This window comes from Tyto alba, unplaced genomic scaffold, assembly GCF_018691265.1.
Source record: "Tyto alba isolate M040663 unplaced genomic scaffold, T.alba_DEE_v4.0 Super-Scaffold_9, whole genome shotgun sequence".
NCBI lineage: Eukaryota > Metazoa > Chordata > Aves > Strigiformes > Tytonidae > Tyto > Tyto alba.
The window spans coordinates 15,392,145-15,418,752 of record NW_024881330.1 but is presented as its reverse complement, the minus strand read 5'-3'; the positions used below and the strand labels follow the sequence as shown (position 1 = coordinate 15,418,752).

General features: G+C 39.3%; 1 protein-coding gene across 3 annotated transcripts in view; it reads right to left on the bottom strand.

Moving 5' to 3' along the window:
- Positions 1–26,608, bottom strand: part of SAMD12 (sterile alpha motif domain containing 12) — a 177,741-nt gene that overhangs the window by 142,591 nt on the left and 8,542 nt on the right. For all 3 annotated transcript variants that reach the window (XM_042785942.1, XM_042785943.1, XM_042785944.1), the window contains exon 2: positions 15,381–15,556. In XM_042785942.1, coding sequence (XP_042641876.1) covers positions 15,381–15,556 — 176 coding nt within the window. The remainder of the gene's footprint in view (positions 1–15,380; positions 15,557–26,608) is intronic.

Sequence of the window (26,608 nt, the reverse complement as noted above, 5' to 3'; positions counted from 1 at the left end):
TGGGGATGGCAGCTGTGAGATATCCCTAGAAATATAGAGTTGAGATTTTCAACAAAAATATTATGCCCACCTGACCTCAATATAAGGAACTTGGGCTGTAAGGAGATGAGTGCAAAGGAAGGGCTGAGAGAAGGTAAATCAAGCACTGTGAGGAACGGTATTAATCTGCTGTAATGTGTTGAGTACATACAATATATTTCCTTTCTGGAGAGAGATCTGTGAAGGGATACCTAAATCAATGCGCTGGGAAGACAAACTGGCCCTGAATAAGAACTAGAAGTATTTTCATTAAATTTCTGAAAGGAACTCGGTTCCCTTCTCTTTCTTGGATCATTTGCTTGCAGTTTAAGATTACATGAAAAATTCACACTAATCCTTCATTTTCTGTTTGCAGAAAGACCGGTAGTGTCAGGCAGTGAACAGCAGGCAGTTCTCAAGATTCACTCCAGAGGCAAATTCATCTCACAAGCCAAACTTTTAACTCTTGGTTGAGTAGCTGATGTTCTATACACAGCCCATTGCATAAAGACACACATAACTTTAAGCATCTCAAATTCTACATCAGGCCTGCCATTCTGGTCTGCTTCCCAGATCAGGGCTTTCGTCTCAACAGCAGCCTTTGGCAAGTGATGTTTTTACACAATTAACACATTTAACCTTTTTCCTCCAGAGCTGGCATATTCTCTGAATAATAAAAAAAAAAAAATGAAGGCAGGTCCAATAATACTTCAAATCATATTAATAAGGAAATCTTCATTTTTATGCAGCTTTTTATATCCATCCAACTACCAATGCATAAATGACTGCAGGTAAAGCTCACAGTTGCATTGATTAATTTAAGTCCTTTCTAAGAAGCATTACATTTAAAAATAAACTAATTCCTATCTATCCAGAAACAGCAGTTAAAACTGCAAAGTTGATATGCAAAGGAAAACTTTAGAACTGCAAATGACTTGCCAAATCTGCCTCACAGTTTTATTTTAGACCACATTATTGCAGTGTCTTACAGGTCCGTTGCCAAACTAAATTAGCCTGCTATATATTCTCAATCCACAATGTTTGTTCAAGGTTTTTATGCTGAAAGCTTCTGAATTTGTCCAAGTTCAAAACAATACACATTCACAAGCAAAAGAAGTTGTTGAAAAATTTCAAGGATGGAGGATGTTTCAAAGGAACCTAGTCAACACTACTTTTTTTTTTTTTTTTTTTGGCAATCCCTCAAAAGCCTCGGTGTTCTAATCTCCCAGACATCAGAATTCAGAGAAATGAACTGTTAAGGAATGTTACCAGACCTTTTACATGAAAACACAGTCAAACTCAGGCAGCATGAGGAGACAGCTGATATAAAGAGCACCATCTACTGACAGGCAGCATTTTGACAGACGCAGACAGTTTTGCAAGGCACTGCATGGGGCTTCCAGATAATCTAGTTTTCAAGGAATTCAGCTTTCCCTTGGAGATGTGTAGTAGTTTTCACATATTCTTTCTCACCTGCCCTGTCTCTTCTATGCCATTTAAGCTGTGCTTGTCACAGCTCATGAGACAGCCCACTTGCTCCAAGAAACAGCAGCACAGTTCTAGGAGTCAGGCGCCCCCCATCTTCCCATTTCACTTTGTTATTGAAGCTTCCCACATGGAGCTGGTCCCCCTCTGTACATAGCTGCTACAGCACCATTTTACAATTATAAATTAACATTTTATTACCAGCTGTTTATGAAGGCATGTTTCCAAAACCTCCTCAGTCAACAAGGATTTTCCACTGAAGTTGAACACTTTTGAACTGTCCCTAGAGGAGATGCAATCACCTTGTGATTACTGAAAGCTTCAGGGTCTACTTCATGAGATTAAATATCTTTCTGTGTTCTCATGGAAGAGATTACATGGAGGTGGAGGTTTCTTCAAAATATTATCAATATCCACAAATCGTTCTGATGCTATTCTCTCGGCTAGTATAATCAGAAATAACCTTTAGGAATTCTATTTAACATCTTGATCGCTTCTAAACCCAGGCACAATACACAGTAGAAATGCACTGAACTGCTATGGCACATTGTTTGAAAGTAGATATTGTGTTTGAAGGTGTCCCTGTCTGTGGCAGGGGGGTTGGAACTAGATGATCTTTAAAGTCCCTTCTAACACAAACCATTCTATGATATGATATACGATATGATACTTGCTAGAACTATCACAGTTATTTACTGTGTAAGATTTGTGTTGCAACACAGTAAGAGCTAGATTATTTATATGTGTCTGAAGAGAATAAAAATAGTAAGTTAGAATAACTTTTCTAACAGATTGGTCAAAATTCACTGATCCTAAAGGCCTTCACTAAAAAACATGAGAATGACTTGTGATAATTAATCTTGAAAGTGAAAGTAGAAAAGAAATTCTCACATGTTTTTTACTTTGTGTTGCTTCATTGATTAAAACAGGAGTAGCACATCTGAAGCTAATCACTTATATTTTTGTATTTCATGAAGATTCTGAAGGTGAATGAAACTCAATTTACTGTTTTTATACAATAATCCTTGTCAATCTATTTAGAACAGGATTAAAAATGAGAAACAAACGATATAAGCTTTGCTAAAGAAGAGGTTGTAGTCAATCTGTTTATACATGTGGCAGATTAATACCCATTAATAAAATTATGAAGGGAACTTTCTAATAAGAAAGTTTCAAGTTCTACCTTGTTTTATAGCCCTACTTGCTTGTGTCAGCACAGAAGTTTTATTCTTCTAGTGTATTTGTATGCAGCAGCAACAATTTTGTTTTTACCTCTTCCTCAATTCTAAGATTTATAAAGACAGTGGGATATTCACACTCATCCTAGAAATTATTTTTCCTTTTCACTATATTTCATCCTCTGAAGTCAAATTCCCTTTTACTGCACATATTCTACTACTTTGCCTGACCTCCATCATCCACCCACTACCCCTGCAGCCTATGCTTTCCTCAGCTTTTTCTTTTGATCCTTTAAGCTTAATACTATATCCCACACTACAAGATGGGTAATTTCACTGCTCCCCGTTCCATTGTTCATGTAATTATAGCACTGGACACAGAGGGCTACTACATTTCTCTGAGCAAAAAAATGTTTACAATCTTGTATTTCACTGTAAAATCACCCAATTTTCATCTCTTACACATTAGGACAAACTGAAGCATTTGGTAAAGCTGGTGAAGTTGTGTAAAATCAAAACATATTTGGTTATGAGGGTTACTACTCTTTTTGATTGATATCTCTTGTTGCTCCTCATAATCTGATTCAGTCTACCCTCAGCTCTATTTAGACTGCACTTCCACAGACTTTTCTTTCAGCAGCAAAAGCAGCAAAGCAATATTCGCCTTAACTACTGCCACCATGGCAAAGTGATTAAAATAAGTTGAATTAACAAGGAAACACTGCCAAAGGGGACAGTTCTTACTGGTTGCTCTTGATCAACTAATACAGAGTACTCTATCACTAATAAAAGCCAGATTGAGATAATACAGGTGGATGATAAATTGATCAACTCACTGAAGTCAAAGAAATGAGCAGCTAACTCAATAAAAATGAGGAAAAGTAGGGGCTGAGTACTGAAATGTGCTGCAGGAAATACACCACAAAATGGGGTGCTCCATCATCAGCTCAGTTCAGCTGGGACACACTTGCACTTCCACTCCATCCTGCCCCCTCTCCAATCTGGTAGAAGTCTTTGTAAAATCCTGAAGGGAACCAGATTTGTCCCAAAAAATGGAGCGGGGGTGTGTGGGGGAGGGGGGTGGTGTAAGGGCAGGTACAGGTTAGGACAGGACCACAACAAACCCAACACACAAACCCAAACCAGAAACTTAACCATGGAAGTGAGGTACGGAAAGAAGATGGTGATGAACACACAGAAAAGAGTTAAATAAGAATTTCATCAACAATGACCCGGTTTTATTTGCCATCATTGTGCCATGTATAGAGCAACTAATTTAATTTTCAAGTTCAGTTTCATCTGTTCAGTTTATTTTGTGTTTTTAGAATCACTTGTAATTTGCATAAAATATTTAAGAGCACAACAATAGGACACACTGGTGTTTTTTTTCCCCACCAAATGTCAGGCCTATTCACATAACCTGACTACATTCTACAATATTCTTTTCGAATCAAAAGCTAAGACAACTTCTTTTCCAATTATTCTTCTTTGGAGCTTTTATCAGCATTTTTGTGTCCTTTAAAACCTGGAAACCAGGGCAGGGGAGAAAAAGTCAACAGGAAAAAAAAAGGAAAGGTATTATACTTTTCCTCCCAGAAGAGGGTAGAAGGGACAATACGTACTAATGGACACATACAACTAACTGAATTTCATCTGAATTTGAGAGTTTAATCAACATGATGAACACTTAGCTGATCTAAGCATTTCATTTGGCACTGTTCCTTATTTTTTTCCTCCCCTTCAAAAATACTGTTTAAAAATGAAACCCTTCCAATACTAAATTATTTCAACAGAGAGTAAGGGAACATGAAACAACAGCTATGGAAAACAAAGCTGATTATTATTCAGGCAAAAAAACTTTTCCGAAATAATCCGCTACCAGTTAATGGACAATTAACTATAGTTTGCAAGGCATAAAGTAGCCTTCCCTACAGAAAAAGAAAACAGTAGTGACAGTTTAATAAGCATGGACCTTAACGAGCACTTCAGATTCTTATTCTACAGTCCACAATAAAGGTTTCAGGAAAGCTTAGTAAATGGAATAACACACTCAGTTTTCCTCATCAACTTCATAAATCACCATGCTGAAATGTTGACAATTAAGCTATTTGTTCTTTAGGACAAACCTGAAAAAAGGCAAAAATTCTGAGTCACCAGAGGAGCAGAAAGTTTGAGAGGGCCTTGTATCTGAAGGAGAGCATACGACTGTGATAGAAAAAGCTTTTTCTGGAGATAAAGACTATTTAATCAGCAAGGATATTGACTATTTGAAAATACATCTTCGAACCTATACACAAGCTTTATTTAGATAAAATACTATTATCAGCATAGGTATGCTGAAGTTAAGTCACATCTACCTTTTCATAATGAAAACACATTCACAAAATCCTTTGCAATCTAAAGTGTACTGCTAAGATTGAAAGCAATCAGCCTTGAATGAAAGATGAATTAATAGCAGTTCTAAACCCATTAGATACAGACTGAATTGTTATGGTTTTGTTTAAAGCAAGGAAAAAAAGGCAAAAAAAGTAGAGGGTGTCTAGGTCAGTAAAGTCATCAGTAGTTGATGGATGCACTTATAGATATTAGAGAAAAAAGTAAAACAGCAGAACATAATACCCACTTATAAGATTCTCTATGTTGAGGATAGAAAAAAGGCCTCAAGGTATGCAGTAACTCTACCTTGTTCAGAGCTGAAGGTTTTCTGTTTTTACATATGCATGTCAAGGACACATTTAACCCTAGAAGTGCAGCTTAATGCATCATCACAATATTCATTCCTAGACATTGATAAAATTAGAAATATTCATTCTACCAAGTACACCTTTCTGAGAACAGCCCCTACCAGTAATAACTACGATCTCTGGGTGAGAACTAGGAGGGTAAGGGAGGTAGAAGAACTGATGCTCCAAATAATGTCAATAACTGTTAGAAGTTGTGTGGCAACCTCCAGGTAGGCAGGAAATGCAATGTTTATGTTGTAAGAAATGCCCAATTTAACAGCTTCCTATAACCCAAAATGGTAGCCTTGCTCCCTCTCCCCAACAGCCCAGGCTGCACGCTTTAGCTGCTTCTACTGTTGCAGCTCCTGAGGTTGCAAGAAGGGTCACATCTGTGAGCTGCAGTGGGACATAAGATGGTCATGGCTGCTGCCTTCTGAAACCCATGTTGAGCTTCTCCCACCACACACTTGCAGCCAGACCGGTAGGAAGCCCTAAGCAGATTCTGCTGGTTATTCACTTGGAATCAGGCATAGGTGGGCTTTAGCAGCACTGCACCACAGGGACCAGAATCAGCATTTCCCGTTTCAGGCAACAGTTTGTGAAGCAAGATTGAGTACTACATCAGTCTTAACTGGTCATAGCTAACTCCTTGACTCCAGTGAACAGGGAGGGTAGATGAAAAGATACAGGCTCGAGGGGTAACAAGATCAGTTTGGCAGGTGAAATGCAGACTGAACTGGTGGGCAGAAGATGGCTGTGTGTCAGTCTGTAGGGTCTCACAGGGCTGGCAGATCGAAGACGGCAGCTGGTATACTTAGAAAACGGGAAAACATCACAAGATTGCATGAACAAAACGTGAGACAGTTCAACAGCTAAAATAAGTAAATAGCCTAAAACCAGAAGGTAATCTCTTTTCTCTTCTTAAACTGTGGATTTGTTGAAGGAATTGGATTCACGTTCCCTAATCTCTTAAAAGGAAATTACTTGTGATGTTTGATGCCACTATCACCAACAGCATTTGTCTTTCCCAAGTACCAAAGGCCTCAGCTGCACATTAATATTGACACCTCCCAAATTCAAAGAAACATACTCTTGTGCTGCTTCCTCCCTCCCTTTACTCTCCTATTACAAACTTACAACACTTGTTTTAGTTTAAGAGTCTGTCATACTTGGATATCATTCTTAGTTTTGAACTAGCCCTGCAGATGCCCAGAGTGGTTAATGACAACATAAAAGCACCCCATCAACATAACTAGAAGCACAAAAGTACTGAAGTAGGTCAGATGCACTTAAAGACATCCCCAGGCTGAATCACTATATCAAAGTTTCACTTAATGGCATCACAGCCAAGGAAACCCCAAGCTACTTACAAATCACTTGGTCAAAAAAATTAAAGAGGGAAAGGGAAGAATTGTCTGTCATTAGACACAACATTCTCCTTACCTTCTGCTTGCCCCACTGATAATACACAGCATCGTACAAAATGTCTGCTTTAACATTTGGGAGTTGTTTCACTGCTCCCTGCAGTGGCACATCAGCTACACAGTAATCTGCGGCTGACTGTGGAATACAGATAAAATAGAAACACTTCTGACTGAAGTCCACATTCAGAAATAGCTAAAAAGAACTAGTATTTACAAAGCATACTGAAAAGCCTCCTTGATTTCAGAGGTCACTGTTGGCATTTTTGCAGTGCCTAGAGGCCCCAAATGAGACAAGATATCCCTCAGAGCCAAACACCACGCACGCTCTAGTCCCCATCCACCAAATACTTCCAATCAAAATCAGATGCACGACACAGACAAAGCACCAGTGGAGGCTTTCACCACTACCCACCACAGAAAACAGCTGGAGAATCTGTCCCACAGAGGGGAATGGGAACAGGCAGCAAACGTGCTGCTGCATTTGTTATTCTTGGGCAGCCTGACCAAACCAATATTTTCCAGTTTTCAGGGACACACTGCAGTGCTCTTGGACAATCAATTTTACATACATATGAGAAGAGACAAAAGTGTGTTAGAAAATTCATTCCAAATCTCAGTTTTCTATTGAAACAACCGTTTTAACTGTTTCTAATTATCATCATTCTACAGTTGGAAAAACTGAGCCACACAGCAAGAACTTCACTTCTAGTGAACAGCAACAGGCTTCTAGCGTCCAAAACCAATTAAAAGAAAGGGAGAAAATGACACACACACTCCAATCACTTCCTTTTAATCCCAGAGACAGACATTTTTTCAGATTAAGCAGTATGTGCTTGCCAGATCATCTTGAATGTAACCGTATACATGGGACTGTGTTCAAAATATGATTTTAGAGGTAAATGCCGCTTCTGAAATAGTCTCCTAACACAAGGCTTCACCTCCATCAGACATAAATAACCATTTCAACATCAAATGCAGAGGCTGGTTAGCTAGTACAGCAGAAGTCAGACTGAGTTTGAGATCTGAATACCTAAATTCAAGTATCAATGCAGTCCCCAAAGCATAGACAGATTCAGTTGAGCCATGCTCACTTCAGGTGCAATCTGATCCCTCCCTACACTACTCTGAGCATACTGACTAGATCTCCAACAAATGCAACAGGAGTTAGACACCTAGCTTAGACATAGGCACTTGAGTTGCCCTCATCAGCAAGCTCAATTCCACCCACCATAACTGAGGGTAAAACAGACTCCACTCTGCCCCAGGCCACCCTTTTCCAGGCTCTCCTAATTAAATCCCTTCCCTCCCTAGAGCACCTCTGCACTGAGAGAAAGCTTGAGAGGTTGATAACACAAGAAACACCCTTCAGACATCAAGGCTATTACAGTCCCACACCCCTTTTGTGACTGTGACACATTTCACTCCCAGTGCTCAGCAATTATGTTATTTTTCAAAATGGAAAAGAAAAGAGTTCCCACTTGTAGAGAGAAAGGTGCACTACAGCAACTGCTAATCAGTTTTGTCAGAAGTGTCCAGCAAACACATGTGGCAGATTAATGAAATTATTGTTATAACTCAGATGAGATGTACTGTTTGCAGAACCTGAAGTGCCAGCAGTGGAACATTAAACTACTTTCCCATTTTAAATGCTAAATTGGTTCTATAATACATTTTGTAATCCCTCTAATCACAATGCTATTTTCTTTACTGGGCGATTCTATACTTTTCCTTCCCCATCAAGGCAGCTGTGTCATTAAAACACTGCTTTATTTTGAAGCAATCACCACGAAACCCTTCAAGTAGCTTCAAAGTGAAAGCAGAGGGTTTGGATGGCTTTGTGAAGCAGCTTCACAATGAGGCAAGCAGCAGAACTGGCACTGTAAGTACATTATGCATCCACATGCTGTATGGAATTGCTTTTTCCTCTAAAAGCTGCTCCATCTTTTTATCTATATTTCTTTTTCCCCAAAGAGAATAAGTTATCTTAAATAATGTGTCTGTGTCTACATGTGTCTATAGTATTAGACATCCCACTTCTAGAGTTCTATCACGGCTTTTTACTGCTTATGTTTGCTAATATGTACTGCAATTGCTGCTCCTTTTCACACTAGTGGAATGGGAAAGAACACAAATTTCACATTGATAGCTTTCACAGGACAACAGGCGCCAGCTCAGACTAACATTTCCCTCCTTATGCTCCCTCAGCTGCCTCTCTGTAACCATCTGCTCTTGCTTGCCCTATACGAGGACTGCATTCGCTCCCTGCGGCAGAAACCACCACTTTGCTGGGTCACAGACTGCACTGTTTCCCACGGGCCAACACCTTGCCATCCGACACATGCATGCACTGTGTGCATGCAACCACAGAAAATGTTTTCATCATTGATCTTTTGGTGAAAGTCCAACTGTAAAAAGGCTGACAAACAAAAATTTATCTTCCTATTACCACCTGATGGACCAAAATTGTAGATAGAGCATGCTTGTACAGATTAATTTCATAAAGGATCCCTTTAAATAGTTTGGAAGGTCAATCAATAGTAGTTGTTGTGAGTAAACTTCATCTGTTCTACTTATACCCATCTAAAGAGCTAAATATTAGTCTGAGCTAATTATTTTGACTTCTTATGGGGAGAAAGAAGAGAAGCAACTGGAAAATAATCCCACTTTGTGATAGGGGTGAGGGAGAAGGAAATTTATAATGGTCCTCTGCAGATGTCCTTCTTTTCCCCTCACTGTCCTGGGCAGAACACAACAAATTAACTCAGGCAAGATCTCCCACTTACATGCAGCTGCTGTCAGGGCAGATAATATTGCAGAATCCCCACACGTGTAGTCAGGGCAAACAGGATGAACAGGAGAAGCCAGATTTTTTATGTTTATGCTGAATGTAGAAACCTCACTGCAGAAATGTGGGCCTTCATATTACACTATTTATAACAGGAGTGGATAATATTGCAATTGGGAAAAACATACTACAGAGCAAGACACTACTTGGATTCTGCATCAGGTGTTTCTCCTCCTATGATAAACTGGCTTATAGGACCCCAACAGAGAGATGTTTCTTGTTTTCCTGGCTCGTGACAATTTAAATTCTGAAGCAAGCAGCTATATTTTGCACTTATGGGTAGGGTTACTCCAGCACTTCATTCACATCAGTAAAACCCCAGAGTGAGAAACAAAACATCAGCCTCAGCTGCTTGAGATATACAGGGTCACCCAGCAGTCCTGTCTCACCGCACAGGATAGGTTTGTTCTCTGCATGGTTCTGAAACTTCAGACTTCAGCCAGGGGTCACAATCACAAATGATAAGCTGAGAGAGGAAGAGATACATACACATCAAACATTTCAGCCCCTAGTCTAGACACCTGAAAGAAAGAAACATGCATACTTCTAACTGTAACACATGGAAGAAAAAGTCTATTGAAAATGAAGATAGAAGTGAGAACACTAATTACAGTGTATTACTAAGAATGAGGCATTAGAAAGGCACGTTGCCCTGAAATGTAATTATTTCAGCTGATATTAACATTTACCAAATATTTTAAATCCACTTCAGACATACTGTACACTCAGATTCTGTACTTATTTTTGCTAGCCATAAAATACAATGCAATAAAAGCCCAATGCAATAAGTGGTGTTTTGTCACTACTGCAGTCAGGGTGGGGAGAGGTAATAAACAAATTTAAAAAAAAAAAAAAAATCACATTCACACCATATTTATTGGCTTTCATTGTGGTGATCTGATGTGGACATTGATAATTTGTTAACTATTTCTCCACAAAAATCAACTAAGAAAAGCAAACTTTCTGTCAGTAAAGTAACGTTTCACCACCCAGGGTCTGCAATTAAAACACCTTCCCACACAATTTTAAAGCAAAACCTGGAGGAGTGGAACATCCCAGCTGGGGTCATGCTGAACCCTCACTTCAACAGGTGAAACTTTGTTAACTTCGCCATCCAGTCCGGGCTCATATATCCTGTGGCCACCACAAGTTTCACAAGAGGCAGGGATACTTGGAAGACAAAGCAAAATGCAAAACCTCATTGCCCCAGTTCAGGGGCTATTGGTATTTCTCAGCCAATGGCAAAAAAAAAGATTTAAAAAAAAAAAAAAAAAAAAAAGGAAAAAAGGTAAGGGCAAATAAAACGGGCTTAGTGTACCAAGCAGCTATGCTGATGGAACATACACATTTATCATACTCATCTCCAGGACCACTTACTTGGCAAATACTGTCTCTCTCACCCAACCCATTTTCTAAGCTTTACCAAAAAGGATAAACACTGTGAAACAGAAACCAGTGATTAAAAAACCTGGAGAATTCATCTAGAAAATTACTTTTTCTATTCTTTCATTAAGGAACAGCACCAGGACATTTTTTACTTTTTATATAACTGACAAAACACTTTTATATTTCTAAGAAGAATTCTATAACACCCTTATTACTCAGAAGCCTCACTCATTTGTGCTTGGACATTTCATCACACACTTGACCCACACACCAAATACTTCCTGAGCAGAACAGAACTCCCCAGGAACCCAGAGGAGCTGCTGCCACATCAATCAGCCCTGAACTGTGCCCAGTAAGCTAAGATATATTTTCATCCTCTTGTTACTGAGTTCAGTCAGCCCTTCAGTGTTGTTCGATGTAATTTTTTAAAAAAGTTGGATTATTTTAAGAAAGCAAAAGCAACCAAAAGAATTAATGACTGTCACTGCAACAAAAAGTATAGTCTACTGGTGTCTATATAGCATTTAGAAACAGAATGCAAGGCTAAAAAGCTTCTCACTTTTTACCAGTTTGTCATAGTTTTCATGAACATTTTGAAGGACTGTTAATTTGTCTCCAAGTCACATTAAAAAAAACTGCCATTGCTAACACCAGATAAAAAGTCTAACTGTAGTGGTTGCCATTAGAAAGCATTTATTATTTGCTACTGCTGCTACCACATAATGAGACAAAGTGTGTCACCAGATATGCACATCATACTTGGGAATCAGAACTCTCTCAATAAATAATAATCTTCTAATAAATTACAGACCAGATTTGGGTCTCACGCTCACAATGAACAGGGCTTTATTAGTGAAACATGTGGGAAGTCTTGATAAAAGTTAATACTTCTGTAAGAGATGATTTTCTGATTCTTGTTAGGAAAGTCACCTTCTGTTAAAGCTTATACTCAGAGAGGTACAGGACTTCAAAAGTGTAATAAAACTAAGGATTTTTTTTTTAAACAGAACTCTAACTCCAAATGTCCTGACTAGTTGCATTTATCTAAAGATAATTATGATATTAAAACCAAACAGACCAAACATAAGAGCCAAAAGTAACATTTTAATGAAGAATTCCAGAAAACACACACAACAGAGGTTAGATGTAGAAGATGTTAAGAAAATAATATAAATTTTAATGTAAATTAAAAACCATCCTTGCCTTCTCCAGTGAAATCTTCTGCTCTGTAAAAGTGTCCACTCAACTGCCTGAATTTTTTTTATGTACCGTGAATAGTGAAAAATCAATTACTGACCAAGAAAGTGTATATATTGATATACATAAATACACACTTTAAACTAAATATATATTAAAAAAAAAAAAACTAAGTTTTTTTACACTTCATATAGTTTCCTTAATTTGTATTATATGCTGTACATTACCGGAGTCTCAATGGATTATACACATCAGTTTAGATATAACTGTGGCCTTTTCTGGACTTGTTCACATTTGTAACAAGGTGGTTCCTTAGGGAACCAGATGAGGGAGACTAAGATCGTTGTTCTGTTTTCTGTTAAAATTCTCCCTCAGTCAGTCTATAAAAATTAGATTCCATACTCATCAAGAACTTCTAAATGAGTGATCCTTCACTCATGCTACACGTTCCGTGTCTGCATGCCAAATATAGAAAAATAATAATAAAAAAACCCCAAACCTACTTGCAACCCCTTATTTACATTACAGTAGATTCAAAGTTCCTTTTCATGCAGCTGTCTGTAGCCTATGAGTTACTACTGTTCTGCATGTTCATAGCTGAGGACAGAAAAAGAACACACTTCATTAGAAAGAAGATTTTCTTTGTTTCTTTGGATAGCAAAACCTTAAAGCAGCCAGAGATTTAAAGTGCTGGAATTGGTCCCCATGAAGACAAATTAGAAAACTGAAAGCAGAGAAGATAGTCTATAAAGCATCTTAAATTGCATGCAATATATTGCATTGTTTTATGCAATATAAGTCTCACTACTGTAGATATGAGATATGTATTAATATTACTTGAATACATAGGATTGCAAAGAAACCTTTTTAAAAAAAACTGAGCAATAAGGAAATATAAAACAAATGGATCTGCCCACAATGTTTTATTTACAATACTCTCCTCTGTTCCCGCTCATCTTTCCACTGTACAGATGATTGCATGGATAAAGTTTCATAATGACAGCTTAATTCAAGTCTTAAAGCCACACAAGTTAAAAACCAAACTCTATATTCACATTTTAGAGGATAAAGCAACACAATTTTTAAATTTAAGGCAGAGCAAGGCAGAAGAGACAGGCCACCTCAGGCTATAACATATGAATCCAGATGAAAACCAGCACTAAGTTAATGAAGCACAAAAAAACAAAGTTACTAACAAGGCAGCAATGCATTCTGAAAAACAGTCCACTTTGTTAGCTTGATACTATTATGCCAAGGTTATTCCATCAAGCAAAATGTTTAGTTTTGTTTGGTGGTTTGTTCGTTTTTAAATCCAAAGCATGCCCAACTTTCTGAATAGAGCTACTGCAGTCAGATGTAGGAAACCCATAGCTGATTTCACTACTTTGATAGCAGTGGGCTTCCCCTCTTCCTCAGTTATCTCCAGCAGGGACAGCCTTGGAAAGGGTTTTCTGTTCATCAATCCAGTAAGTACCACCCAGACACTGGAAACAGGCTCCACTACATTAAAACATCAATATATTTCATCCTGATTTTCCACTAGGATGAGTCTTTTGCAAGCAAAGACAAGCTTGATCTGCCCACGTTCCATGTCAACTACACATAAGCCCATTCTCAATTGGAAACCCCATTGCGTCATTTAGCTTCTTCACATCCAAGCTTGTAAGATCCCCTCTGAGCTTTACACACCTCCTTAGCTTTCAATACACGGCAGATTTTCAACTGGTGATTTTGAAACATGGGCAGAGTTAGCTTGCCTTTGTCTGTGAAAAGCTAGGTAAATGCATTATTAGCTGAGCTTTGTCTCAAAGGCTATCCAAATTTGGTGGTCTTGTTATCAAATGGATGATTCAAAGCAGTAAGCATAAACCTGTTTTCCAAGGGTTCAAGAGAAATCAGCAATGTGCTTGATAATTGGACACAAAACAGACTGCAAGTAGCAGTGATTTTGATCAATGCCAAGCTGTACTGGATCTAGTTCAATGACTTAAGACAGAAAGAAATCAGTTGAAATTGTACTCATTTAAAACTAGGTATTTTAGATAATCAGAATGGAAAATTCATACCAAGTGTCTATTGTCAAGGCTACTGCTCGAAACGTCTAGTGCTATTTTATTCTAAAAGTGAAATACATCACAGCTGTACATGTATTATTTGTTAGATTTATTGTACTGATGACAGTAGGAAATACTCTTACTTGTTCAGTCATTTAACTAATTGCTACTGCCTTTTTTGGACCTCTTCTGAAAAGAAAAAAAAAAAATAAAGAGACACTAATTTTATTTGCTCTATTGACTCCCAAAGTGTCAGATTCAGTAAAAATTCAATTTTCCACTCTGCAGAAATCACCCCCAAAACACTGGGTTTAGGCCTTTAACGATCAAAAAGACTGATAAGGCTTTTAAAGAATCTCTTCCAATTATTTATTTTTAACATTCTCTTATTTTGTCATTCTAGTTCTAGTTAAAAACGTATCTAATATGACAAATTATTTTCCTATACCCAAAAAAACATTCACATGCATTTGGTAATCATATTTGCTGCACACAAACAAGAAACCAGCAGCTTATGAATGAGAACAGACACTTCATTTGTCCTTAGGAATTCAATTCTGAAGGATGTTTATTCACTGACATATCAGACACAGAAGAACTGACCTAGTATTTTACCTAAAATTAGTTAACAGTTTATGAAAAACTCAGTCACCCATATAAAAATCCATATGTTCATATATTCATAGAACCTTTCTCTCTCTTTACCTGTCCCAGGAAAAAATAAACAACTAAATAAAAAGCTCCAAAGAAAAACATATCTATTCCCATTCTGGTTGTTACCCAAGTCATTTGGAAAACAGGTCTCCACTGTGCCCGAAAAAGAGAGGTCGCATTATTTTAATTATCTTCATCTAGAGAAAGATAAAATAGCACAATGTCCAAGATGTGTGTGGGCTAAAACTCCACGGCAGTACCTTGCATCTGTAACACCCACTTCCTCAGACTGTTACTTCTGCACTTTTGTATATCTTTAACAGGATTATAAATGCTTTTTAGGCAGTGGCCAGGACTTCAAGAAGCCTGGATTCTTTAAGACTCACAAAAATAAGTAAGAACCCAGTCCTACCCACCTTAGATATTTCTGGCTCCACTTGTCTCTTGGGTGTCTCTTTTGACTCAGACCCTTTTGGAGTACTAGTGTTCTTAAGAGAGGGTGATTCAACTCCTTCACCTTCAAGCTGCAGATTAATACCTTCTGTGGGGGCAGGGTGATCAATACCATTTGGATTCAGATTGCAATGGATAGCTGGGAAAAAAAATATGAGAAAGAGAAAACTCTGCTTAGGAAAGAAGAACCCAGTGTTACAAACATTTATCACAAAGTACTAAGAAATGCCACATTGTAACCAGAGCCATGTCAGATCATGGCAAAAGAACTGTCTGTACCTTGACATGGATTCAGGGAGAGATATTTGAGAAATAAAGCGAGAAGCAATGCAGCACTGTATAAGGCTATTTAGTGCAGGCTACTGTGCTAAATGATGCTCTGCTGGATTCACTAGTGTCCAAGACCCTCAACTTATACCTTTTACTGGGGTGGGACAATATACCCCATGTATTCATCATTCAGCCGTATCTTTTTTTTCTTTTCTAGGCAAGCAAGTTAAAGTTTTTCTATTATCTTTTCAATTCCTACAACATTCTAGGTCCTAAACAATGTGGGGTAAGCTGTGCACAGCAAGTCAGTCTCTGCACAGAGTAATGACTTACCCAGCTGATTATCTCTCCTTCAGCGCTTTGTACCACTGCAAATGATCACCTACACCATCCTAACAAGCGAGAGGGATGTACTCTCTAGGAGCATATAATGAGGTGCGGACTAATGACAGCAGAATAAGGAAAGCAGCCAGAGGAAAATAAAACAAATGCAAATCATACCACAGAAATTCACATTTAGAACGATGGCAGCAGTTTAATCATTTTCTGTCCAAAATTTCACAGTTCCAGCACTCAGAGAGCAGTCTTAACAACCTTCTTGGCACGTGTAATAATTTTGAAGTGTGTGCACCCTGAGGCAACTTTCCCTTCATGCGACCATCAAACTTTTGCACTCGTGTTCCTGGGTAAATGGGTTACATTTAGTGCTACTCATAATTAATGGTCCCAACTTCCCCTGTATGCAAAAGAACTTTGCTCAGATACTGTGGTGCAATGTTTGACAGATCTGAATAGAAACCCAAAACACAATGTAAAACTAAAATAAAAGCTGCCCTTTTACTCTTGCTTGGTGTAGAAGCAAAGGGTGGGAAGCAGGGGAAGGAATCAGAACTGCCAGTTTCTACCAGCTATGGACCAGCCCTTGAAAGCCTCTCAGGTGAAACATGCTCCATCTGCCAGAGAAGGCAAAGGGTCCTTCAACTACAGCACCTCTTGAAAATCTATTCACCTTGAATCCCAGAGTCTTAATTGAAAACTTTGGGCCTAAATTACATCATTTCCTTGGTGCAGAATTAAAGCAGAGGCCAAAAAGTTGGCCTTTTCTCCTTGAGATTTTTAAAAACATCCAAATATTAGTAAAAGATAAGTAATCTGTCCAAGCACTACAATATCTACATCTGCCAGCTAGGGATGGAAACACCTCGTTTTCAAGTCAAAGGAACATTATGAAGGATAATTCGTTAACAACAGTGAGTGATGGAAATCAGTAAAGAATTGCAACATGCTTTATTACAAATTGCAGCCATTTTGTACAGAAGAATAGAAAAATATGTCACTAGCCCACAGTAAATGAAACTAAGAACAGGAAAGGAACTAAACTTCAGTCTCACTGTGAGTAGCTGTAGGGGATTAGTCCTGGACTTCTTTTACAAGTATGTAAAAGAGACAGAGATCCCTCTCCAAATAGTCAATTCTTCAGCAGACAGCACAAGAGAAAGAGGAGGCAGCATCACTACACTACAGCATGTCCAGAGCTGAGCCCTGCAGAGACGTCCTTCTGGAGAAGGCAACAGAAGAGGTAAATGATGCAGAGCTGCTGAAGGTGAGCCAGGATTTCTACTGGCCACCCCAGGAGAAGGATTTCCAGCTAAAAATCCCTTTCTCAAAAGGGATCATCCATCTGCTTAGGCCTTGCATAAAAAGTTGTAGTTTTGCTTTAAAAGCACTGAAAACCCTCTGAAGTTTTGGGGAACTCCTGGGTTTCCCCTTCAGGCACCAGTTTCTCAAAAACAAGACATGTTTGATTTTAATAGGTAAAAAATCCCATTAGGAAAAGGAGTCTGCAGCAGTCTGTGTGGCTGTTGTTCTCATCTGTCATCTTTCTGACTCATTTTAGTAGGGCAGGCATCTTCAATTTCTACCTGATACCTAGAGAGCTAAAACTGCATTTCCCAAACCAGCTCTAAGTTGCTTTTCCCTAAAAATCTAGCTGCAGTTCTTGCAAGTCTTTCTCCCTTGGTTCAAACCAGTTCTGTAGGCTGGCTGAAGGCAATGCAAAACCAAATCCCATCGTTCTAGCATTGCCTCTCACCATTGAGGAGGGAAAAATAGACGATTGTCTTCAAATCACTCCCTTATTCCTACTGGTTTTCCCAGTCACACCACTGATTAAATCCAAAACATAAGTACTTAAGCCTTAATAATATTAGCAGAGGCATTTCCTAACTTTTGAGTCCTTTATTTCTAGATGCACTCCATACCTACCTCTTCCTGGATTTTGCTTTCATCATGGCTACAAGACTGTGATGGAACTGAACTTGAACACAGCTGCTGCTTGATTTTTCCCTTGCAGGACCTCTGTGTCAGAGAAAATGCAAAATCCTTTTTACATCTGCAGTGAAGCTAACATCCTCTGGCTGTATCACCATTATGGGGAGTTATCCAGAACCCGCCAAGCTGTTATGATGAAGGGAGTCTTTGGGGCTTTTTAAGCTCCCACGGGAGGTTTCAGAGAGATGATTTTGTGGTTTATATTTACATCAATGTGCTTTAAGACACAAAAAAATTCTCTCTCTCTCTCCTAGATCATACCCACCTATCGTTATCTATCTCCTCTAGATTGTATTTACCTACCTGAAAGAAACAAATAATTACTAATGACTACTTTGCTTAACCCCCAGACCACAGAAGAGATGGATGTGATCCAACGAGACAGACTTTTTCACAGCCCAATGAGGATGAAAACTGTTCTGTTAGTAACCAAGCTAATTCCCTCCTTCATAAAAAATGAGAAATGTCCTAACCAACATGTAAAAGTACCCCCAGCACACCCTGCTCTAGCAAGGACTAGAAATCAGCAGTGCAAGACACTTGGTATAGAATGTGTTCCATAAAAATCCCTCCAGCTGTCTTCTGCAAGGATGCTGAATAAGAGCCCCGCGTACACCTTTGAAACACTAACACACTTCAGCACCACCCAGAAACAGGCAGTTTTTGGCTGTCAGCCCCCTTCCAGTGCTTGCTAGAGAGAAATCACAATGCACAGTGGGACTTAACACTGCCTGGAAGAATACTGCCAGTAGCAAGCTTCCTGTGGATTGCAACTCCTTCCTTCCCAGTGCCCCTAAACAATACAGATTAGGGTGGAGGGTGGTAAGGAATGGACAAGGAAAGCCTTCTGGGTTACAGTATTGATTTACCATGCATTACAGGGAGCAAGTGATCAGATTTCTGATAACATGGTAGCACAAGCATCACCTGGATGGCTTAAAAAAGAAATAAATCACACGGCAATATGCTGCTTGACTCTTAGCCCATCTTTTTTTCAAGAGTAATGAATGTTAGTGCTGTTTCAGCATTGCTTTATGTTGGGCTCCTTCAGGATACAAAAGAGAGAAAAAATTGGAGAGGCTGCTAGCAATTACATACATGCCCATTACCTTTTTTACTGAAGAAGAGGTGGCTGGTTAAAAGAAACACAGGCTGCCTCGGGAAAGACTTTTCCAAAGTTGCTGATATTGGAGGGGTGAGGAAAAGACATTTTTTTTTATTTCCTAGGGATAGGAAGAGAAGGAAAGAGTTCATCTCTCTCCTCCACCCCCATCACAGACTCGGCTTACCATACACCTGGACTGAATCTGTTCCTTATGGAAGACACATCTTCAACAAGAGCCTCAAGTAGGGAGAGAAGACAGACTGAATGGCAGGAGGAAAAAAAGCAGAGGTAGAGGTATCTCAGTCACTTGGCAAAGCTAATCTCTCTGTCATGAACCATCTTCAGGTAGCCAGCTCCACTGTTTTCCTCTAGTGCTGCGTCCAACTTTCAACTACAGAGAGGGTAAGAAGGAAAGAATATTTCCTTGCATGGGTTTGTTATTTCCTGTTACCATACATATATTCATCTCTGTGGCAAACAGAGGGAGAGCTCTTGCTTCTTTTAAAATGTCAATACAAAGCATAACTGCTCCCTTTCAAGATTTGTTAAGAGCAGGGAAAGAGGTCAATGTTTGGTCAATAACAACATATTCTGTTCTTAAATCAGCACCAATAATTTTATCCAGATAAGGGCAGCTCTAAACTCAGGATCAACCATGCAAAACTAAATGGGCTAGGGGGCTGACAGCACCCACAGTTAACGTCCTGTAGAACTGAGTCTAAGCAGCTCTTACAAAAGAATCACAAATCAACTTTACCACAACCCAACTGCTCTGACCCTCTTAACTGACTCTTTTTAAATCACTTTCAGGACTTAATGGCATTCATCTGGAAAAGATTCTACCTACAAAGTAGTTTTTTGCTAAACTACTTGTCCAGGCTCTTACTTCTCATTACTCCAGTATTAGCTAATGCTAGCTCACCCCACCCTCTGCACTCAGACCATTTTCTCACACCCCTGCTTTGACGATATCCCTGCTGTCTTAGCACCTCTTCACTCTACCAAATTCAATCCACCTAACCATTCCCAGACTTTCAAAGTCCATCAAGACACCAAACCCTATCTCCAAGCCAGCTGATAGTATCAGCCTAATATCACTAGGTATGAGCAGTATCATTAGATTTTGAAACAGAACCTCTTCCAATATTCTTCCATACAATCTCAATATTCGTATATCATCCATGTGTCTCAGTAATACAACTCCTCATCCAGTTTCAGAGCACTTACATTCTCCTTTACCTGCTGAAAATCCCACCTAACAGTTGATGAATGTTGTGTCTCTCCGTGCACCCCAACAATGGTCACTTAACTTGGATTGAGAGCTTTCTGTGGCGGGAAATCATTTTCTTTTGGGGAGGGAGGGTGGATGTTCTGTACAGTCCTGACTCCACAGCAACAAGCACACAATTAATGGTGCTGGCAGACACAATAACATAGATCCACAGATTACATTTACAAACAAACTATTATTTAAAACAAAGGTACTTAAGTGCTCTTGTACTCCTAGTTCAACAGTAAAGCTGAATCTACAGGAAAATATCCACTTTTCCAGAACTTAAAAAAAAGACTGCTGAGATCTGCCAAGTTATGAGTGTCAAAAACTCTGTGAGAAAATAGTCAAGTGGAGCACCCAAAATGGAAAAATGACCACGTCTGTCCTAAAAAACTAGGGAAGGAACAAATGAATGCAATACACACTGTATTTTTTCCACATGCTAGAACACAAACCCAAGTCCTTTCCATGTATACAGAGCAAGAGAATTTGTTGCCCTGCAGAGGCTGATACATGTCAGCAGAGCCCTGTGCCCACGCAGATCCCTTTCGGCATGAGTACGCAGTTTGAAAGGAAAGCTCACAGGGCAACGTGAATGCTCTGCTCCCCTTGCTGCCTCTTGGATGGCAACCAGCCAAGAGACAGCTTGTCTGAGCACAGTTGATGGTACACAGAAGTCACCAAGAGCCGTAGTAAGTTATTGGCATCTGGGGGCAAGCGTTGCCTTTTACTAGAGGGTACTCTGTGAATCCTGTCTTCAGAAAAGCCTGAAGGCACTCTTCAAAACACAGCCTTGGTATTTCTACATGGGCAGATGGAAAGCCTTTGTGTCTCCAACTGTAGGCTTAGCAGATCAAATTTATGATCAATTGCTACTCTGCACTCTACTGCCTACCATGTCAAATTTTTCATAACTACTTGTTTCATTGGGAATACTGCTGGCTGCTTAAAATTTTAAGCAGATCAATTAAGACTACATTAAGGCGTATTCAGCAAGTATTTGAGTTACATGCAATAACAATTGTTCTGTTCTAAAAAGCGATCGAGTAAAAATAGCATCTTCTTACTCATGCACCCTGTTCTGTGTGCACCACAGTCATATGCTAGGTTTTGCTATTCGGAGACAAAAAGCAGGCACGGGAGATACCCATCCAACCTCTAACAATCCTTAGAAAACTTTTGTGTGTCAAATGCTAGCAAACACGTAAGCTCCATTTTATGTATTCATGCCACAGACTTAGCTGCACAATGCTAAGAGGTAAATCCACCTGCTACTCCCACCATAAAATGACATATTGTTGAAAGGGACAGGCAGAAGTTATGTCATACAGTTGGAACATTAACAAACTTGGCTTGGACATAGCAAAGACCTTAGTCATGAAGGTCATGAAGATTTAACAGGTATTTCCAGGACAGGAGATCCTACAAGATCTTTGGACAACAACCTCACTGGATCTGTTCCTTCCATCTCTGCCCAGTTCTTTGTCAAAAGCAAATCAAATCTCCAACCACATCAAATTTTGCAGTCAGCACTTCAAGTCAGACTTCCATGCACTTCCAGATGCTGCATTTCAATATCAAGTAGTCAAACAACATCTCTGGGGTTTTTTGTTTGCCATCATTCACAACCTGCTTTAACTGGGTTGATCAGAGAGGAGACATACACATTGAGAAGACAGAGATCTCGTTCCAGATTGATATGGCTGCTCACACTGACCAAATGAGCAAGAAGGCTCTGTACTGCAACGCCCTTCCCATGTTTCCAGAAGCTTGTACTTCATTAATAACTCTGAATATGCCTATAAAACATGGGATTATTTCAAAGATTATGTCTGACTTGAGCAGTCATTACCACTTCTACAACACTAAAAAACAAGATTAAAAACACTTAATAAAGATGACCTTAATTTGTACCATAAAATCTAGGATTATTTTGACTATCTGGCAGAAAGTTTTTCCACAGTAATAAGTTTCTATAACTCTTATGGATGGTCCATCTGCCCATCATCAATCAATTTCTAGTTTTGAGAAACTGTCTGGCTTTTGCCTATAGGAATTACTTCTCCATACAGTCCTATCTCCAGCTAATGTAAGTCAGCACAGTTCCCCCAACCCATCACTCTGGACCAGCTGAAACTGCAGTCAAAGTTTCACATAAATATAGTCTGCTGCTTATGTTGCCACCTAGTAAATATTGCTGGCAACCTGCTGAGGAAATAGATTCAAGATTTTGCCTACTCTGTTTCTCAAGTCTGCCTACCGAATGGTCACCAAATCAGAAGCATTCACACATAGCAAAGAAGCCCACCAAATAAGTCAGGACCTTTTCTACTTCAGTAAAAACATGAATTTATCAGAAACCTCCTCTAAGGCTGAAGTCCCAAAATACTGAGCTGAAGTAATATTGGTGTCTGGCTATCTGCTTCTCTTGGTGAGCAGCAAAAATCAGCATTAAGCTATTACAAATAGGCTGTGTCAAAATCCAGACCAGTGCTGAGTGTGGGGTACTTTGTGAACTGCTGCTATTGATGAGCTGTACCCATAGGTTTGAGTTCAAAGCTCAGTCAGACGTAGACAGCAAGGCTTGGCAGACACAGCCACACACTGCTGTAACTTCAGGTCCCTCCAGAGAGTAGCTTGTCTTTCCAGCCTCTCTTTATCATGACTATTAATCATTTACTGGATGAATCAATTTAACAAACAATAAACTTCTTACAACATATGAATTTTACAATCAGGAGTTTGTTCAAGCAGTGGGACGTGCCCTCCAGCTGGATAGTATCTTGAAGAGTAAGAGAAGAGAGCTCTCCAGCAAGGAAGTGGGCACTGAACCAGGTCAAGATGGGCAGGGAGGGCAGAGCAAAGGGGAGACAGGTGTAGGAAGAGGAGACAGGCAGGAGGGGATAAAGTGTTCAGGAGGGGTGTTTATTTTGTAGTTTTTTAACTGTAAATTATAGGGCTTTTCTCTTTTTACCCCTTTAGATTTATCGTCAGCAAGAAAAAAATTTAAAGTAACTGCACTCCTGATACAACTATCCCTGAACATCTCTAGCTGGACAATTGGGTAGTCATCCATGATACCAAGCCAATTACTATTACAAGTCATTCACTTTCTCAAGAAACAATGAAAAAAGTACCCGAAACTAAAGCCAAAGACAAACACAGAAAGAAGAAAAAGAGTGAGACAATTTACTACATTCCACATACATCTCTTATACACACCTCAGCTGTAAGAGGTTGCTGATGGTAGAGGGTCTTGTACAGCACCAGAAATACATTAAGAAACAAGAATAAGTAGTTTAGGAGTTTCAAACTAAACTCAGTCTGGCTGAAGGCCATGCAAATCTTGAGTGTATAGAGAAAAGAAAGACCCCTTAACTGTCTACAGAACAGAAACACCAAGACCTGAATAAGAAATCCTCTTCTTGAATGGGCTAAATTTGCCTTTTAAGACCCTCATCCCACCAGCATACATATGTACTTAACTTCACTCAGCTACGAAATTTACCTGTGCATCTTTGACAGTTTTCCTACTGGAAGCTACTTATTTTCTGTATGGCAATATCCACTTGCCATCTCTTATCTCATAGACTTTAGCAAATGCTGTAAACATAAAAGACAGTTTCTGTTACACCTACTCTTCAGGAGACAGACTGCATATTATCACCATGCTATATAGACCTTGGAGCCTCAGCAATGCAAGTTCTGCCTTTGTAACAGCAATGGGATTTCATGATAAAAAGCAGGCACAATGAATGATCAACCAAATTATTTCTGAAGCATTTTCTCATTCCTTTTTAATAAATGTACAGTTGGTACAAGTAGCTCACACTAGCAACAGAGAGGCTCATTGAAAAATGTATCAATTAAGTGATTAAGGAAGGCAAGTCTACCACAAATCCTGTACAGGTATAGAGGAAGAAGAGAATACCAGCAAAGAAGGGGACTAGTGAGCTATGCAATTAGCTCAGAGCAAAATAGATCTTAGTGAATAAAGTAATAAAGGTCAGTAAGTAGCATACATCACATGTACACAGCAACATAATTTGACCAATAGATTACAGTACAAAATAGTTGGTAATTTGTTTTGCAAACTAATTTTAATTTAGAATACAAATTATTCTAAATTAAAGGATTTGAATAAGTTATTAACTTATAATAACATTAAATAAGTTAATAAGAAGGCTTGTGCAAGCATCTACAAAGCTTCTCCTGAAAAGTGAAGCAACTTCTCTGGATTTCAAGTTTGTGAGATGCACAGACTTGCAATCAAAGAGGGTGCTACAGGAGATAAGAAGTATGAAAAACAACAATAAAAAAAAAATCCACGGATAAAGAGGATGAGACCTAAAATAATGCTTTGTCTGAAGAAAAAGTATCTACTATACATTGCAATTATCAGTCATCAGTTGACTTAGGCAAACTCCAGACTAAGTACCACTGTTGCCCTCTGAGCATTTCACAGTGAATAATGGAGAGGAGATAGCAAAGATAAAGAACCTGGGTAAGAAACAAGTCTTCATTAGTTCCACTATTCCTGGGAGAAACATGTCTTGCAATCACTGCTTAGAAGATTAGCTAGTCACGCTCCACTGCAAATTATACTTCTAAGAATGCCTCAAGTCCTAATAGCTCTAGTACTATTCAATTCTATAATCAGCCAACATTACATCAGAAATCTTTTATAAACACTAGTGAGCTTATACAGCATACATCGACCGACTCAGACTCACACAGGTAATGTCTTTATTGTGGCATTAGAGGTGCACTGTCCCAGACACACACCACCGATCTCTGCCTTTGCCATGCTCATGAAAGCTGGTGTCTGCTGAACACGTGGCACAGAAATGGCTGCAATTCAGCTGTGGATCCAGGCTTTATTTCTTGTCCCATGAATGATGCAGAAAGTCACCAACATGCAAAGGAAAATATATTTATTCATTCTCACTAACATAACTGGTTTGCAATCTGGTGGCTGACTTCTGTTTTCAGTCCTGGCTTTCTCTCAACTGCTTAAAAGTTACCCCATTACCATTGTTCAAGGCTACCCCTTCCCTTGCACATTTAACTTAAGAGCCTGGAAATGCCTCCCTTCTTTCCCCCAGCAAAATTCTTCACCTCCTACTGCTTACTCATACCACTGTATCCTACTCACTCTAGTACCCCAACTGATTTGTGTAGCGACAAACTGTTAGCTGAGAGCATGTAATTATTTTGCTAGAGGAAAATCCAGGAGAAAGCTTCTATTTACACACATTACAATTCTTTCTTTATGTTTCTGAAACAGCATTATTAAAAGTCTCTTTCTTGCTTTTACTAGGTTATTTGCAGAGAAGCAAATCAACTCAAATAAATCCCCTCTGGGAAAAAAAAATAAAAATAGAAAGCCAAAAAAATAGGGTAGAGGAAAGCAAATGAGTGAGGGAATGGAGAAAAGTAATGATCTGAATGTTCAGCTGAAGAGCATGAGCTAGCAACGTTCCACGTTATATAGAGACAGCTAGGACTGCACTAAAGACAGGCTACAGTTGACACCAAATGTCTTCCTCATGCCTTTTTCCTGTTCAGTCACATACACCCTGCAAGCACATTAGATCCCGTAACTGAACGCAGAGTTCACTTCAGGCCAAGTCCAGTCCCCCTGCCCACCTGTTTGGTTCATCCATGAACAGCACATATTAGGGTGAATTCTTGCTGTTCTGAGTAATAAACCTGGCTCTTTAGTGTCAAGTTTAGCTCATGCTGCAAGGAGAACATGCAGCTACTAACAGCAACTCCCTCATCATTCTCCTTGTAGTCCTTCTGCCACAGGATGCTTCTGTAGAAAGACAACCCTGTGCAAAGGTGAAGGAACAGACAAACCACCCAAGGCAGAAGCCACTGAGGGTGAGATCTGTAGATCTAATCTGCTTCAGGCTCTCCTGAGGGTCTCTCTCAGACCACATTTCACCTCATGTATGCAGGGCAGTATAGCAGTTTCCAACCCAACCTGCTGTGGGGAACTGGTATTTTCCAGGGTGGCATTTCTACAACTGCAGCCTAGTGTAGGGCCCCTCTTTCCCCCCAAATTCCACCAACATGACATAGCAGACAGTTCCTTTCACACAACAGTATCAGTTCCTACATATGGGGAAAGAGAGAGTTACATTATGACCCTGCCTGTTAACATCTTTATAGCTCAGTGCCCAATTCCCCATCTCCTATCTGTTTCT